The 18,885-nt window shown below is 38.9% G+C and overlaps 1 protein-coding gene and 1 long non-coding RNA gene across 4 annotated transcripts in view; both read left to right on the top strand.

The window, feature by feature from the left end:
- LOC110218539 (E3 ubiquitin-protein ligase TRIM7-like) overlaps nucleotides 1-1,376 on the top strand; it is a 14,366-nt gene extending 12,990 nt beyond the window's left edge. For 2 of the 3 annotated variants that reach the window (XM_021001290.2, XM_078149490.1), the window contains one exon: nucleotides 135-1,376. In XM_021001290.2, coding sequence (XP_020856949.1) covers nucleotides 135-655 — 521 coding nt within the window. In that variant the 3' untranslated portion in view covers nucleotides 656-1,376. The remainder of the gene's footprint in view (nucleotides 1-134) is intronic. The other variant, XM_021001291.2, reaches the window with a different exon arrangement.
- A 790-nt stretch (nucleotides 1,377-2,166) lies between these two features.
- Nucleotides 2,167-11,731, top strand: LOC144455788 (uncharacterized). The gene is made up of 2 exons (XR_013484555.1): nucleotides 2,167-2,686; nucleotides 11,353-11,731. It is a non-coding gene; the product is annotated as an uncharacterized LOC144455788 (long non-coding RNA).
- Nucleotides 11,732-18,885: the final 7,154 nt, after the last annotated feature.

The raw sequence follows: 18,885 nt of genomic DNA, 5'->3' as shown, positions 1-18,885 counted from the left end.
CCCACTCTTCCTAATTCCTCCTCCCCTTCTCCCCTTGCCCACCTCCTCCCTCTTTTGCCAGTGATCTCCCTACCTCTCTCTCTCTCTCCCACATCCTCTTTCCTCATCCTTTTCCCTCTCTCCTTACTTTCAAGTAGTGCTGCTGACTCTTAACCCAGACACAGCCAACCCTCATCTGTTTATCTCCCTGGATCAGAGGACCGTGTACTTCAGGGAAACCCCACAGAAGTTACCCTACAGTGCTGAGAGATTCGACTCCCATTTCTGTGTGCTGGGCCACGAAGCTTTCAGCTCGGGGAAGCATTGCTGGGAGGTGTGTGTAGGAGCAGGCTCCATGGAAGGCTGGGCTGTTGGGGTCTCCAGGGCCTCTGGGAGAAGGAAGGGGGAGATCCATTTTGTCCCCTCAGGAGGGATCTGGGCTATCCAGATGCTGAAGGGGTGTTATGAAGCGCTCACAACCCCAGAGACTCCACTGACTCTAAGTAGGCCCCCTAAGAGGCTGGAAGTCTCTCTGGATTATGAGGGGGGAAGCCTAACCTTTTCAGATGCTGAGACAGGAGCTCTCATCTTTACTTTCTCAGAGGATTTCTGTGAGGAGCTCCTCCCCTTCTTTTGGCTCTGGGGCCAAGGGGCCCAACTCACTGTGAATCCCTGAATTCCAGGGACTCCTCGTCCCCTTGGGCCTCAGTTTTCCCATCTGTAAAATGAGGAATATGTGTGTAGGAGGGCAGAGACTGACCCTTTCTTATCCTACCAGTCCAAGCCTGCCCTCTATGGAGGGAGCAGGTACCTGTAAACTGTACCTATAAATACAATTGTTATTGATTTTATTAGGTCAATAAACCACAGAAGTTCCCTCTATATTCTCCCAGTCATCTTGAATCCTTCATTTCTCCATATTTTCTGATATTATTCACTTTCACTCGCCATTTAACATGCCCATTCTTGGAGTATTATGCTATAATAAATGACAAGCAGGATGATTTCAGAAAAAGTTGGACTTAATGAACTGATGTGAAGTGAACAGAACCAGGAGAACATTGTACACAGTAATAATAATAATATTGTATGATGAAGAACTGTGAATGACTTGGCTATTCTCATCAATGCAATAATCCAAGACAATCCCAGAGGAATAATGATGAAGCATTGATTGATTGAATATAAACTGAAACGTACTGTTTTTCAGTTTCTTTCATTTTTTTCTTTTATTAGAATCTTCTTGTACAAAATGACTAATATGGAAATGTTTCACATAATTACACATGTATAACCTATATCTGTTTACCATCTCAGGGAGGGGGAAGGGGAGGAAGGGAGGGACAGAATTTGGAACTCAAAACTTTGAATAAAAATGTTAAAAATTTTTTAAAAAATGCTCATTCTTCACCATTTTACATGCTTACCATTCTCTCCACATTTATATATTCTTTTTTTCTCTTGTTATTGTCTCACATACACAAAGACCTCATTCTCCTGTTTTATATACCTTTCATCTCACCACCATTTCTTACCCTGGACTGGGAACTTGCTGGTTATCAACTAAGATTTTTAATGGGGTTGGGTGAGGAATACATCATTACATCCCAGGGATTTTGAACTGGAAATAACCTTAAAGGTCATCTACAATGGGGATTCTTAACTTTTTTTTTTGTCTCATGTGCCCTTTTGGCAACCTGGTGAAACCCATGGACCCCTTCTCAAAACAATGTTTTTAAATGCACAAAATAAGATACATAGGATTATGAAATTATATTGAAATAAAGATTTAATTGTTTCCCTGTGCAAGTTCAGACTCCCTGAAATTTATCCACAGACCCCAGGTTAAGAACACCTAATTCTAGGCTAACCCATCATGTTACAGATGGGGAAACTGAGACTCAAAGAGTCTTTGCCTTACCCAAGGTCATATGGGCAGAGTCAGCATTCATACCTACATTCGTTGATTACAAATAAAGGCTTCTTTCCACTAAAACAAGGTGTTAAGATACAGAATAATTTTGGGGAAGGAAATGAACACCCAGATAGGATCTTTGGAGACTGACATCTCATCTGGTAGATGATGAAGCAAGTGGCAGAAAGCAAGGGTAAAGGAGAAACTGAGTATTCACCATCTTCAGGGGGTGTGTGTGTGTGTGTGTGTGTGTGTGTGTGTGTGTGGTGTGTGTGTCCGAATTTCCCTCTGATTTTGGGAGAGCCAGGCTCCCTGGTTCCTGGTTCCTGAATTGCATGAAGAATAATGGTTGTTGCAAAGGCTTATTCCTTTTCTAGGAACTGAAATAGAGGAGAGAGATGGACTGATGATGATTCCTTCGGACTGAAAAGCCTTTGTTTCTCCTGTGTTTTTTTTTTTTTCTGGACACTTCCTCTGGTTCTCAGGCATGAGGAGGGGCCTGGTCAGTCTGCTGTGGCCCTGGGTTTTAATTTCTCGGCTCTGGGAGGAGAGTGGAGAGTAGAAGCTCTTGGCTGCTAGCTTTTTCATTTCCCTGGACACTCCTTCACATGATCGAAGTCTCTGGACCTGGAGGCAGTCCACAGCTTGAGTGATCCAAGCCTGTGGCCCAAAGAGAGCTCCCCAGGAATTTGGCTTCAACATCCGGCTTTCAGACTCCATGCTGTGGAGTTAGCTGATGTCACCTGGCAGCATCACGGACTGTGGGTCCATCTTGGAGTCTATTGCCACCTGGTGAGCAAATATGCACATAACATCTTTGCCGTCTATGAGCCAAATGAGGGATTTTAGGATCAGATCTAGAGCTGGTAGGGATCTTAGAACCTTAGAGGCCATCTAGCCTGACTCCCATATTTTACATAGGGAAAAACAGGTCTAGAAAGGGCCACTTGTCAAAGGTCCCAGGAGAAACCTAGGAATTACGAAGCAGGGAAGGAAAACTAACCTACTCTAATGATAAGAGATGCTAAAGGACGAGCCAATAAATAGGAAATGAAACAGAGAAGGGATACTATAATTTGTAATCATTAATATTAGTGGTTGAGGATAGTAGCTGCCTGCTGACTAACCTTGAGGTTCAGAGGTAGGAGACAAATCCCTAGCCACTGTGAGTGTGGTCTTTAATTGGCTTTGCTAGTCGTGATACCTATAGCTACCTATAAATAGCTCCTAGCTCCCTATATACACCTGGGTGCTTTCTTCCCACTAGTTCTAAAGTTCCAGAGAAGTTTCTTGCTATTCCCCACCCACCCAATGGGAAGCTTTTGTCTTTTCTCAAGCATTTTCAATTTTTCCCTCTCTGGTCTTGTCCTCTTCATTTCTGTCCCTTCCTAGACTCCTATTCTTCTTGCAAGTTAATATAGTGCCTTGAACAATTAGGCACATACTTAATGTATGTTTGATAGATTAAAATGTGCACAAGTCTTTCCTATTTGGTAAAAAAAACAACAACAACAAAAAATCTAAACCTCAAACCCCTTTTCTTTTTAAGGCTATTCCATTTATTTTCATTGCTGAACTTCCTGAAAGAGGTGTTTATGCCTTTCCACATTACTATTCCCTCACTCCTAAACCACTGGCAGTCCGGATTCCACCCTTATCATGTTAATGCAAATCTCCCCTAAAAGATCAACTTAACCTAATTGCCAGATCCAAACTGTCTTCTCTCTGTCCTCTTTCTCTTTGATCTTAGTTGTGTTTGCTACCCTATCTCCATCTTGTAATTCTCCCCAACTTGAGTTTCTTTTTTTTAAATCTCGTTACATTATCTTGGTTCTTCAGCCTTTCTTCTTTTCTGTCACTTTTATTCAGTTCTTCCTCTTTCTTCCCTTTGACTATCACTGTTCTGAAGGGTTAGTTCTTGACCCATTGCTTTTCTCTATATATACCCTTGTATTTGAAGATCTCATTCACTCATAGATGACTTCAGCTGCTTTTCTATGGAAATGGACACCTGTAGTTCTGACCTCCCTTTTGAATCCCAGGACTATTTCTTTAGCTGAAGATCTTGCCACCTCAAACTCAGCATGTCTAAAACTGAACCCAATATCTTCATTTCAAAATTAGCTCTCTATCCTCACTTCCTTCTTTTTTATACTTTTACTTACATCTTTGTTTTTATGTCACCTTCCTTTCAGAAAATATTCCTCTCCCTCCTCTATCTAATTAGCCATCTCTTATAAAGGAGAAAAAAGGAAGAAGAAGGCATCTCAGCAAAACTAGCCAATCCATCAACAGTGTCTGATGGAATATACAATATTACATACTTATTATCCTGCACCTTTTCAAAGAAGGAAGGGAGATGCATTTTCTTATCTCTTCTCTGGGACTCCTTATTTCTTTACAAGGTAGCATCATTTTCTTAAAGCACTCAGGTTGGAAATTGCTTTGATGTTTTCCTCCTTATCTCCCAAAGCATATAATAGACCTTTCACTAGCACTGTCTGTTTATTTTCCTTCTACCATATCTTTTGTATCCATTACTTTCTTTTTATGTCTTCTCCCCTGAGGTCTTCCTTGACTAAACTGGAAGTGATCTTTTCCTCTTTAAATCTCTGCTTGCCCTTGTATATGCGACTCATTTGGCATCATATCCTTCCTTATTATATCCTCCTTTGAATTGTTATTTTTCATGTTATTGGATACTCTTTCTCCCTAACCAGATTATAAACTCTGATGCAACTGACCCAAATGTTTCTTGTAGGGGTAGCTAGGTGGCGCAGTGGATAGAGCTCTGTCCTTGGAGTCAGGAGGACCTGAGTCCAAATCAGAAACTTGACACTTACTAGCTGTGTGACCCTGGGCAAGTCACTTAACCCTATTGCCTAGCCAAAAAATGAAATACAAAAAATAAACAAACAAATGTTTCTTGTAATTACCTTGTATCCAAGGATGTGCTGGTAAACGTTTAACGACTGGCTCCCCTTCATCCCCTCTCCCCTGTCCCCCCCCCAAAAGTACACACCACATGCTTTGCAGTTAAATCTGCATTATTGACAGTTTCTGCATTACTTTCTTAAATCTAGGCAATCAACAAAGCAATAAATCGAGCCCTGATTTATAGCATTTTTCAATATCTGAAACACAAATGCTCACACTGAAAATCTAACAGTGTGAGCCTGCCTTTGGCATATTCCTGTCTGTATGCCTCAGATTTATATACAAAGAAATATCAAGGAACTCTGGAGTCAAAGGGTCTGGGTTCAAATTTGGGCTTTTCTACATACTTAGGATCTTACGCAAGTCCCATAATCTCTCTGGGCCTATTCCCTTCTCTGTAACATAGGTGCGTTGCCCCAGATGATTTCTGAGGTCCTTTTTAGTTCTAAACTTAACAATCCATGATGTATTCCCATATAATAAAAGCAGATAGATTAAAAAGAACAAGAAGGAAGGAAGATCATTAATACAAAGTTCTATGTAATCAGTTGCTGATGAAAGTAGGATGCAAAAAGTTCTGGAAGAAAATGGCATGGGGGAGTAGGGTAGGTTCAAGAAGCCAACAACCAAGGATTAGACATATCTGCTCAAACCTGCCTGCCTCCTGTCTACCCCCTATGGTACACAAGTTTCTTCCTGCAAATCTCAAAAAATTTTAAAAAAAAAGACCAAACTGGTGAATTTTGGGACAGAGTGTATTCAGCCGTTTCCAGGGTCTGATGTCTGTATGACAACACTCTTTAGGTAGAAGCCTGGCTGCTTCCAGTCTTACCTTAGGTGCCTGCTTTCTTGGGTAAGCTCTTCCTTGATTCCTTAGGAGTTAGTGATCTCTTCTTCAAATGACCACATATCTTACCTGTCCTTTCACATGTTGCATTCCCGCCTAGAATGTAAATCCCTTGAGGGTAATTAGTGAAGGAATAAACGATAAGTACTTGAAATGTGCAAAGAACTGCAGTAAGTCCTGGGGATACAAATAGAAAAGTGAGACAGTCTCTGTTCTCCATGAGTTCACATTCTAAAGGGGAGACAAAATGTGGGTAACTGTGCTTCATTTTTGTCTCTGTACAGTGCTTGGCACCAAACAGCTGTATAATAAATGTTTGCTGGTTCAAGTGCCACTCCCTTGCAGCCTCAGCATGTGCAGAGGGAGTCAAGAGAAAGGGAAACATGTTCTGGGGAATGTGACTTTATTTTTTTTGTTGAATATTTTGATATCTGTATTTCAATGTAATTATATTAAAATACATGTTTGGTTTCCTTTGTACTTCTATGTAATATAGCTTATATATTTGCAAACACTGTCTTGAGAAAGGGTCCATGGTCTTTACCAAATTTTACCGTAAGGGCTCCATGGTAAAAAAAAAAAAGCTTAAGAACCTCTGATAGAGACAAATGTCCATTATGCTCATTCTCAGAGACATGGTAGATTCATGTTCTTGATAGTAATAAAAATAAGATAATATAGAGGGTAATCTTTCACTGTGCTTCATGCAATTTATTCTAGGTTCAGTAATAATACTATATGAGTCTCTCTCTCTCTCTCTCTCTCTCTCTCTCTCTCTCTCTCTCTCTCTCTCTCTTTCTCTCTCTCTCTCTCTCTCATTTATTTTGTTCCTAAAATGTGGTAAAACCCTACATGAGAGGATTCTTTGTGCGTGGAAAGAATTTCCTTTGTGTGTGTTTAGTAGGAATATAGAAAACTTCAAGGTCCCTGGACTTAGGCCTTTTTTATTATAAGCAGTTGTTAGGAGATTAGATGACTATATAAGCAGACTTAGTCTTTTTGGTGCCAAGCCTAGCTGTCTCCTGTTGACCTTGATAATCTGATCTGACTGGAAACTGATGAATTTCCCAGGCCTCAGGGACTGTAGGAACTTTAACTAACCTGTGGCTGGCCTCCCTTCTGCTGACAGTCAAAATTCTAATTATGAACATAGGAACTGAATCTAATGTCTGATCCTTCTCTCTATACTGAACACTAGTTTCACATCAGCGTGTGTCAGGCATTATGCTGAGTTTTGGGGTTACAAAGAAAGGCAAAAATATGAGAAGCTCAAGGTCTGAAAGGGGAGGCAACATGTACCTATAGGGGCACATGCAAGACATATACAGTATAAATGGAAGTTAATCTTAGAGAGAAGGCACAAGCAGCAGGAGAGGCCAGGAAGGACCTCCTGCAGAAGGTGGGATTTGAACTGAATCTTGAAGACTGGAAACTAAGATGTAGACATGAGAAATTCTGGGTGTGGAAAAGAGATGGGAGATGGAATTCTATATGGGAAGACAACAAGAAGGCCATTGTTAATGGATCATAAAGTTCATAGAGGGGGGTAAAGTGTAAGAAGACTGAAAAGGTAGGAAGGATCCAAGTTATAAAATGCTTTAAATACTAAATAGAAGGTTTGTAGTTGATTCTGGGCATAACTGGAAAACACTAGAGTTTATTGAGTAGAAGGGTGATGTGGGCATGCCTGTTCTTTAGAACCTCACCCACTGGCCCCTAGACAGCTCTACCACAAGCATTCAAACCCAGCAGGTTCAGAACAGAGCTCACTACCCTTCCCCCAAATGCTTCTTTCCTCCTGACCTTCCTGTTCTTCTGAAGGGCTCCACCATCTTTCCAGTCATGTAAGTTCACAAGAAATCATTCCATCACAGAATCTATAATCCTCAATTCTTTAATATTCTTTAGACTAGTCAATCCAGTTGTTTTGTTTCCTTAATATCTCTTGAATGCATCTGTCTCTTTATCATTTCTGCCCAGAATTATGGCAATAGCCTTGTGATTGATCTCCCTGCCCTGTCTCTCCTCTTTCCAGTCCATCTTGCACACAGCGGCTACATTGCTGTTCCCAAAGTTTGGACCACGTCATTCCTCTGCTCAAGAAACCTCAGTGTCTTTTAGTCAGCTGCAGGATAAAACATAACCTTTCTCTCCTTGTTTTTTTGGATCCCTTAAAATACTGACTCCAGCCTACCTTTCCAGATATTCACATTACTCTTCCTGTACATGCTTCTCCAAATAGATAGAAAAGCACTGGACCCAAAGTCAAGAAGATCTGAGTTCAAATCTAGTCTCAAAAATTTACTAGCTGTTTCATTTAACCTCTGTCTGCTTCACTTTCCTTAGTTGTAAAATGGGGAACATAATAGCACCTACTTCTCAGGGCTGTTGAATCAAATGAGATATTTGTAAAGTACTTACTATAGTACCTGGCCCCTAATAGTCACTTAATAATTCCTTCCTTCCTTCCTTCCTTCCTTCCTTCCTTCCTTCCTTCCTTCCTTCCTTCCTTCCTTCCTTCCTTCCTTCCTTCCTTCCTTCCTTCCTTCCTTCCTTCCTTCCTCTCTCTCCCTTTGGTGACCTATTTTCTGTCCCTTGAACATGATATTCCATTTCTCTACCCCTATCTTTGCCTCTCAGTTTCTCTGGCTTCCTTCATGTCTCACCTCTCACCACCTATTACTAGTACCTCTTCTGGGTGATGGATTACCTTTCACTGATTCCTCAGTATCTTCTATGTTCCCAGTTACTTGCAGATTGACTCACTCATTAGCACAACAGCTTCTTGAGTGCTGGGACCTGGTTTCCCTTTTTTTTTTTTTTTTTGGTAGCCCTAGGGCTTAGCACAGTGCCTGGTACTTCCTAAGTACTTAATAAATGTCTCTGGCCTCAGCCTTTTGTTGTATTGAACTGTATTGTATTGAATTGAAATGTAGATGAATATTTTAGTACTTGCTTAATGGGCAGTTTTGTAGTGGAGGTAGTTTTCTAAGGGAATAGGTACTTCTGATAGGAGTCTTTTTTTTTTTAGGAGCTAGAAGGACCTTAGCGATCATAAAATCCACCTCTTTTGGTTTATAGTCAAATAAATTTTAGCCTAGAGAAGGAAATTATGCTCTCAAAGGTCTACAGTAGTTAGTAGTTATAGATACAATGTTAAAACAGTGATCTCTTATATCTCAGGCCACTGCCATTTCCACTCTGCCCCAATTCTCATCCAAGGTTTCTCTAAAGAGAATTGGAACGGGAAGTTTCTGAGTAACTAGTATTGACAGCCATGTCGAATACAGACACCCCTACATTGAAGAAAGCTGAGACCATCAGCCCCAAATAGTATACTACAGGGATGAGAGTATTGCTTCTGGGGTCAGAACACGGGTTCTAACCTCACTACCTGACTCATGCTTCTGAGTGATAGACTTTGTGTCAGGAAGACCTGAGTTTGAATCTTGCCTCAGACATTTATTAGCTGTGTGACCCTGGGCAAGTCACTTAACAACCTCTCTTAAGGTCCAGTCTAGTCATCATCTGTAAAATGAGAATGATAATAATAGCACCTGTCTCAAAGGGTTGTCATGAGGACCAATTAAGTTAACTTATGTAGAGTGTTTGCAAACCTTAAAGGGCTGAAGAAATTCTATTATTACTAGCTATCATGGACAAATCTCTTAATCTCTCTGAGCCTCAGTCTTCTCATGTGTAAAATGAGGGGGTTGGAGTACACGGCCTTTGAAGTCCATTCCATGATATTGTGAGACTTATCACTCTCAATCATCCTGTAAAATGTGATTGACAATAAATAAACAAACAAACAAACAAACAAACAAATAAATAAATGAAAAATGTGATTGACAACCCTCAGGCCCAGTGTTGAGGGTGATATGGCTTTGGAAGTAATCAATGAACCAAACAGAATTTATTCAGTGATTATTATGTCAGTCAGTCAGTGACCATTTATTAAGCACCTAGTATGTGCCACCTCTGACACATATTGACTGTGCAACCCTGGTCAAGTCACTTCAACTCTTGATACTTTTAGTTAATTCTCCCAGATTGTAAAGGGCAGAAATGGTGCTGACCTGCATTGGTAAATCAAGTGCCCTTACTTTCTTTTTTCTTTCTTTCTTTCTTTTTGTTTTTTTTTTAAAGGCAATTGGGGTTAAGTGACTTGCCCAGGGTCACACACTAAGAAGTGTCAAGTGTTTGGTCGGAGGCTGGATTTGAACTCAGGTCCTTCTGACTTCAGGGCTGGTGCTCTGTCCACTGCTCCACCTAGCTGCCTCCCTTAATTTCTAGTCCCTGATATCAGTGAAATCAGCCTCAGTTTCCCCATCTATAAAATAGGCATCACCAAGGAGATCATGAGGAATTTAATCTCTGTCACTAAAGAAAGTATTTTGTTAGAATAAATAAGCTTCCTTCTATTTCTACCCTAGATTTCAGCTTTCTTAGGAATTGCTATTTGGAAAGATTTCAATTTCAGTTGTAAACATTCTGATTTATATTCACATGACTACAGATAGCTCATTTTATCTCAATGACTAGCCATTGATTTTCTCTGAATTTACAACCCAAAATCAATGATAATGCTTATGGAGCTGTGTTGTAGGTACAAATGTGTTATCATTTGTCATTCATTTCAATTTGTCATTCGCTGGGAGTCAGACCTCTTGTATAAATCAAGGAGATGCCTCCAACCCACAAAACTCTGCCACCAATTCCAAATCAGATATGTTATTTAGATTTTAGAAATTCTTATGCTTAGAATCATTGATTTGGAAAAGGTTTCCATTTTGCGATGAACTTTAAAAACTCCTCCAAACTAAAGAGAAGTAGCAGAAACAGGAACACTTCCCCCAACTCTGGTAGGCTAGTTACGTAGCTGTCCTCATTGCAATAAATAAGGATGATAAAAGTTGGAAGGGCCCTGGTAGGCGACTCCAAGAACTCTCCTCCCTCTTATTACAGATGAGAAAACTGAAGCAGGGAGACATTAAAGTGATTTGCCCAGGGTCACATAGCTAGTAATTATCTAAAGCAGAATTTAAACCTAGGTCTTCTTATCTCTAAATTTTATCCATTGCATCACCTAGCTTCCCACTGTGACTTCTTTTCCTGTAGTCTATGTCTAGGGTTTTTTCTTTTCTTTTTGAGGCAATCAGGGTTAAGTGACTAGTCTAGGGTCACACAGTAAGTGCCCAAGGTCTGATTTGAACTCAGGTCCTTCTGACTCCAGGGCTGGTGTTCTATCCACTGTACCACCTAGCTGACATAATATTTCACAAGTCACAAGACTATCACAATGGATACATAAAACCAGGTTTGAGTCTTCAAGTTCCAATGCAAGACAAGAGTTCAAGTTCTACCTCTGCTGCCTATTGGCTGTGTGCCCTTAGGTAAGTCATATGACCTGCTCAGTGCTCCAGGGAACTATCTAAGAATATAACCAAAAGATGGCAGGTTGATTTTCATCAGAAATGGGTGTTTCCCCATGGAGATTTTCCTACTGTGATGAAATGACAGGTTCAAAATAAACACTTAAAAAACCAAACAAACCAACCTTGAAAATGAAATGTCATTTCCCCCCTTATAGTGATAATAATACTTAACAAAACTGAATACACTTTTCTTCCAAATATGTTTTAATTGATTTGAATCCCATTTCCTGGTCTAGGTACAACATTTAACATACTTAGTGTCCAGCTTCAGGATGCAGAGTGAAATGAGCAGAAGTAGAACAATTGCTACAATGTTAACAACATGATAGACGAAAACTTAAAACGATTTTAGAACTCCGATCAACACACTGATAAACGATGAGTCCAAAAGAACTAAGAAGAAACCCAACACTCACCTCCTGACAGAGAGGTGATGAACTTAAACCGCAGAGACATAAAATGTTCAGACACAGCTAATGTGGGAATTTGTCTGAACTGTATAGCTATGTATTGAGTTGTTTATTTAATTTTCTCAAGGGGAAGGTAGTGGGAGAGACCTGTTAATAAAAAATGCTTGTTAATTAAAAAAATAAAAATAAAAATATTTCAAAAATGGGTTTGGCTCTCTAGGTTCAGAGAAATTACATTCCAGAATGTTAAAAGAATTTATAGGTGTGACCTCAGAGCCACTGCTGATAATTCTGAAAAATTGGAGAGATTGGAGAAGTAGTCAGAAAACTGGAGATGAGATGCATCTGAAGAAACTTTGTAAATTTAAATTAATTTAAATTTCAAGCATTATATTAAGGCCATATTCCCATACCTTATTGCAGAATGAAGGTTAATATGCACTTCTGAATGTTATGCCATAATTATTGGTCCTAACAAGCTGGAAAGACTTAAGACTATTTTCCTAGAACTAATTTAAGTATGTAAAAGGTCATCACCAGTATACAAAGTGATAATTCTTTTTTCCTATAGCAATTTATAAATGTATAAATAAAAGAGATTATGATTTATATCAACACTGATTTTTCAAAGTATAAAGATATTAGACCCTTAACACAAATAGGTAATCTAGACCCTGTCGCAGAGTACAGAGATTTAGAGATTGCTAAAAGTATTTGTGCTTCTTTAGCAGATAAAAATAAGTGACTTTATTATTTAATTAGCTGATCGTCTTCATTAAAATTCACTAAACAGTGAGCCAGCACATCAATACTAGGCCTATGCCTCAAAGAGATCAAAGAAGAAAAGGACCCACATGTACAAAATATTTATAGTAGCTCTTTCTGTGATGACAAAGAACTAGAAATTAAGGAAGGGGTGCCTATCAATTTGGTATTTGCTGAATAAATGAGGGCACATATAAATGGAACGGAATACTCTTGTATTATAAATGATGAAAGGGATGGGTTCAAAGAAACCTGAGAAGACCTCTATGTTCTGATACAAAGGGAAGTCAGCAGAACCAGGATAACAATTTATACAATAACAACTACCTTATAAAGACAAACAACTTTGAAAGACTGACACTGTGATCCATGCAATAACTAACTATGATTTTAGTTGGTGAACTATACCACATTCTTCTTGACAGAGAGGTGATGGTTTCAAGATGCAGAGTGAGTGGACATTTTCGGACATGGCTAATGTGGGGATTTGTTTTGTTCAACTATGCATACTTGTCATAATGGCTTTGTTTTTCTTTTTTTCTTTTAAATTAGGGATGGAGATGGGAAGGAGAGAAAAGAAATTGCTAGCTAATTAAGAAATAAAAAAATAAAATAGGAGGCTACTGGAATGTAAAGATGGTAGAGGTAGTTGGGCAGGTATTAGAAGCACAAAATGCTTTCATAATTTGGAATGATCCTAAACTTCCCTGTTCTTTGGTTACTATGGGAATTATCTGTTGTTCATACATTTATAGGGTCAGAGATAATTCAGCATTCCTTCCATATGAGAAATGAAACACCTTCTACACTTGAGAAGTTCCTTTACCATTTGGAAATGCTCCACCGGAACAGCGATATCCCATCCAGATTGATTAGGTGCCGGACTGGGGAAGCAGAGCCTTTGTACAGTTTTGCTCAGGGTGCCCAAAAGTCACACTTAGTCCTGTTGCCTATCAGCTAAGAGCTTTCCCTTCCACTTCAAAAGGCCCGACTGGTCAAACTTTACTTAGGGCAGTTTGAAGTGTTTTCAAGAGCTAAGATTGAGCTTCCCAGAACTTTGATTGGAGTTGGGTCTATCTCATCCTGGCTAGTCTCAAAATTCTTTACAATGGAAAGGACTGATTAATTACAGGCTGCAGTTCAAGTGGCAAGTGTTTTTTGGTTGGCCAGGAAATCTGTTTTCTTTCAGGAAACAAAATCTTGAAATGTCTTTGTCCTTGCAATGTAATGTCTGGGACTGCCTGATAAATGATTAACTCTATCCCAGATTAAGCTTGTGATCATAGATTGACAAGATACCCCAAAGTGTTCTTATAGATAGCATAACAGCCGGCAATAACTATGCACTTAGCACAATGCCTGACACATAGTAGGTGCTTAATAAATGCTGGTTGATTTGCATTCCAAATATATTCCTGTATATCAGGGATTCTTCACTCTTTCTGTGTGTTGTAGACCTCTTTGGTAGGCTGGTAAAATCTGATGGATCTTTTCTCAGAATAATGTTTTTAAATGCAAAAAATAAATATATAAGATTACAAAGGAAACCAATTATGTTGAAATGCAGTTATCAAAATATTAAAATAAGTTTATAGACTCCAGGTTAAGAAGCCCTGCTATAGATATAGCTGGGGGTAGTGCAGTGGAAAGAGCCTTGAACTTGGAGTCAGAGAAATATGGTTTGGATCCTGTCTCTGATATTTAATAGTTGGAACATTGCTTAGCCTCAGTTACTTTACCTGGAAAATGGAGGTAAATACACTCATGTAATACCTACCTATCTCACAATGTTGTTTTAAGGCTCAAATTTAATTCCTCTCTTTCTACCAGGATGATATATCACCTCTTCTAATGTGATTTTAGAAATGTGATTTTAGTAACTATTCTTGCCTTTTAATTTGCCTGTAATCTGTTGTGTTCTGGCTCAGAACGTTGTATTATTCTGTCTGGAAAATACAAGCTCTTTGTACGTGAAAAAATTTTGGAGTTTGTGTCCTTGAGGGATACGATTTGTCATTTGTAACCGTAGGTTCAATTTGTGGTAGAGATGGGATGGTGACTGAGTATAGGGTCTGTTTGCAAGGCAACAAAAACATCTTTGGAAGGAATCTGGGGCTTACTCACTAAGTTTACAGAAGGCAGATATTTAGCCCGTGGCAACTGTGTTCTGGATAAAATTGTGAAGTCAGCAAAGTTTGACCTCTGGTAACCCTCTCCTCCCTTTGCTCTGACTCTCTTTGCTCCTTAGTGCTTCCTGTCTCACTATCAGACCAGCTGCTGAGGAAAGATTGTTTAATGGTAACGATACATAAATGCATGTAGTGCTGTAGGGCCACAGCAAGCATTTTGTGCATAGCACTTTGGCCCTGTGAGATGGGTACTGCATTATTACTATCCCCATTTTCCAGCTGAAGAAGTTTTAAGAGAGGTTTTAGTGATTTGCACAAGGTCAATGATTAAGGGATGAGGTTCCAACCCAGGGCTTCTGATTCTAATAATTTCCTCACTATACTGAAGCTAAGTAAATGATTGGGTTGAGGGGACATTTGCCTAGTAACAGTGGACAAAGCCTGTAGCAGTCAAGAGAATGAAGCTCTGAATACTGGTTGAGGAGTGATGGATGTGGCAAATAGATGTTTGGTGTTTATATTTTTTTGTTTTGGAGAAGAAAGGAATACTTGTCCTGATCTTTCTACAACCACACTGTATGGGTGACCTTTACATTTAAATATTCAACTGAAATATTAAAATGTCAGCCAATCAGTCAGATGCTTGTCTTGCCCACAACCCAACATCAAAATCCAGACACTAAGGAACATCTGGACAACTGAATGAATATTTCAATTTTCATCTAGACATTTGTCATAGTCTGTAGTTACAACCAGAGTCTCTACCTCAGATGACTTTCTTCTCTTACAGTTCAGAGCTAGGGAGCTTAAAAGTGATTTTACTTCATGGGACACTGGAAAGAGTGATACTTTTGGGAGTCAGACAACTAAAGGTCAAATCCTGGCTCTGCCATTTATTATCTGTATTACTTTAGGCCTCTCACTTCTCTCGACATTAGTTTCCTCATCTTAAAATGCAAAAGTTCAAGTAGATGACCTCTAAGGTCCCTTCTCATCCAAAATCTAGGATTTCATAGTATTTCACTAGTTTTACGGATGAGGAAACTGAGGCCCAGAAAAAGGAAATGATTTTCTAGACTTGAAATCTAGTGTTCTTTTCCTTTCTAACGAGAAACAAAGATAGTTAAAATTGAAATGAATTTTAAAAAACATGATTGTTTATTATAAAAATTTTTGTTTAGTTTGTTTCATTAATCCAAGAATTAGTTTTAAATATTATATGTATACATGCATACATATACATGCATATATATTTATACATAAATTTTTATTGTTGTGGAGATGACTAAGTCTCTAAAATGTTCTGTAAAATTTTAGTCCTGGGCTAGTAAAACCCTTTTCTTTTTCTGAAAGAAAGGCAAACCATCAGTTCTGGGGTACTTTTCCCCATATTCTTCAGGCTTTTAAATGAAATAACTAACATGCTGTTACTCAACAGATTGTAACCAACTTCCACTGCATTTCAGTGGGAATCCTGAGACAGAAAAGAAGTTCTTCAGTTCTTTCAGATTATTTCCTGAAATGGCCAGCTGTGCTTCAGTTCTCTATTTTTAGGAATAGACAAAAACAAAAGGAAAAGGAGAGCCAATCTTTAAAGGTCTGATTCATAGGGTAAGAGCAAGGTCACATCAACAGAGAAGAAGGGGGAATAGAATGATGCATTAATAAGACTATTGGAGTCAGTCAGTCAATAAGCATCTATTATGTAATATGTGCCTACTATGCTAGGATATAAAAAGAGACAAAAGACAGTCTTTGCCCTCAAGGATCTCACAGTCTAATGGCAAGACAATAAACAAAGAAATTATGTACAAATAAGCTACATAAATAGGAAATAATTAGTAGAGGCATTAGAAATGAGAGGTTACAAAAGACTTCTTGTAGAAGCCTTTGGGATCTGGGCACTTGAAGAAACCAGGAGATGACAACAGAGCATTCTAGGATCCTAGGATCTGAAATTTAAAGAGGGAAGGGTCCTCAGAAGTGATATAGTCCTCCACCATCTTATTTTAAAGTTGAGAAAACTGAGATTCAGAAAGATTAGATGAATTGCCCAAGGTCACAAAGATAGTATCAGAGTTAGGATTTGAACTGAAGTCTTCTGATTTCCAAGCCAACAGTCTTTCAGCTGTACTACATCTCTAGGATCTCTTCCCACTCTAATATTCCTATGTGGTAGCTGACCTTGATGCCATGTTCTTCCTCATCGAAAGCCTTTGACAACATGGCTGAAAACATCATGCTAAAAAGAATGGGAGCAATCACACAGCGTTGTTTCACTCCACTGGTGATTGGGAAAGCATAAGAGCAGTGGCTATTAGCCAGAATCCAGGCAAGCAAGCCATCATGAAATTGATGTACAACGCTGATGAACTTCTCCAGCAACCAGATTTTGACATAATTTTCCTTTTTTAAAATTTTCTTTTTTAATTTTTAACATGTGTTTTTAAAACTTTGGGTTGCAAATTTTCTCCCTTCCTCCATCCCCACCCACTATCATTGAAAAGGCAAGCATCTTGATACAGGTTATAGATGTGTAGTCATGTAAAACACTACCATAGTAGTCATGTTGTGAAAAACTAAGTATATTTCCCTTCATCCTATCCTACCCCCTCATTTATTCTATTCTCTCTTTTGACCCTGTGCCTCCTCAGAAGTGTTTGCTTCTGATTATCCTTTCCCCCAATCTGCCCTCCCCTCTATCAATGCCTTGTTCTCTTGTCCCCTTTCCCCCTTATTTTCCTGTAGGGTAAGATAGATTTCCATACCCCATTGTGTATGTTATTCCCTCCTTAAGCCAGATCCTATGAGAATAAGATTCACTCATTCCCTCTCACCTTCCCCTGTTTCCTTTCCACTGTAAAAGCCTTTTCTTATCGTTTTATGTGAGATAATTTACCCCGTTCTACTTCTCCCTTTCTCCTTCTCCCAGTATAATCCTCTCTTACCCTTTAATTTTATTTTCCAGATATCACCCCTTCATCTTCAACTCACTGTGCCATCTATCTATCTATCTATCTATCTATCTATCTATCTATCTATCTATATCTATATATATACATACATATAATTTTTTCCCCTCCCACTACCCTAATACTGACAAAGGACTCATGAGTTATAAATATCATCTTTCTATGCAGGAATATATAAACAGTTCAACCTTAATAAATCTCTTATGATTTCTCTTTCCTGTTTACCTCTTCCATGTTTCACTTGAGTCTTGTATTTGAAAGTCAAATTTTATATTCAGCTCTGGTCTTTTCCTCAGGAATGCTTGAAAGTCCCTATTTCATTGAATGACCATTTTTTACCCTGAAGGATTATACTCAGTTTTGCTGGGTAGGTGATTCTTGGTTGTAATCCTATCTCCTTTGCCCTCTGGAATATCATACTCCATGCCCTCTGGTCCCTTAATGTAGAAGCTGCTAAATCTTGTGTTATCCTGATTGTGTTTCCGCAGTACTTGAATTGTTTCTTTCTGTTTGCCTGCAATATTTTCTCCTTCACCTGGGAATTCTGGAATTTGGCTACAATATTCTTAGGAGCTTTCCTTTGGGGATCTCTTTCAGGAAGTGATGGTGGATTCTTTCAATTTCTATTTTGCCCTCTGGTTCTGAAATATCAGGGCAGTTTTCCTTGACAATTTCTTGAAAGATGATGTCCAGGCTCTTTTTTTGATCATGGCTTTCAGATAGTCCAATAATTTTTAAATTCTCTCTCCTGGATCTATTTTCCAGGTCAGTTGTTTTTCCAATGAGATATTTCACATTCTCTTCTATTTTTTCATTCTTTTGGATTAGTTTTGCAGTGCCTTGATTTCTCAAATAGTCACTAGCTTCCAATTGCTCCATTCTAATTTTTAAGGAAGTATTTTCTTCAGTAAGCTTTTGGACTTCCTTTTCCATTTGGCCAATTTTGTTTTTTAGAGCATTCTTCTCCTCATTGGATTTTTGGACCTCCTTTGCCATTTGGGTTAGGCTATTTTTTAAAGTGTTATTTTCTTCAGTATTTTTTTGGGTCTCCTTTAGCGTCACTCTCAGTTTTTCCTCTACTTCTCTTACTTGCATCTCAAAATCCTCTTTGAGCTCTTCCATGGCCTGGGACCAATTCATATTTTTCTTGGAGGCTTTGGATGTAGGAGCTTTGGCTTCATTGTCTTCTTCTGGTTGTATGTATTGATCTTCTTTGTCACCAAAGTAAGATAATATAGCCTGACTCTTTTTGTGCTGCTTACTCATGATCTTGGCCAATTACCTGAGTTATAAACCCTTTATTAAGGCAGGAGTCTGTTTCCAGTGCAGAGAATGTACTGTCCCAAGCTTCAGGGGTTTTGTGCAGTTGTTTTCGGAGATACTTCTAGGGACCTGTAAATTTTCAGTACTTCCAAGGTGCTATGATCAAGGGCGAGGTGTTTACTCTTTTCCTGTCCTGTGCTCTGCTCTATGAGTGACCACAAGCACTCTTT

This window comes from Phascolarctos cinereus, unplaced genomic scaffold (genome assembly GCF_003287225.1).
Source record: "Phascolarctos cinereus isolate Bilbo 61053 unplaced genomic scaffold, phaCin_HiC Scaffold_2;HRSCAF=192, whole genome shotgun sequence".
NCBI lineage: Eukaryota > Metazoa > Chordata > Mammalia > Diprotodontia > Phascolarctidae > Phascolarctos > Phascolarctos cinereus.
Note: the sequence above shows the minus strand (reverse complement) of the source record. Positions and strands in the feature narration are given on the sequence as shown.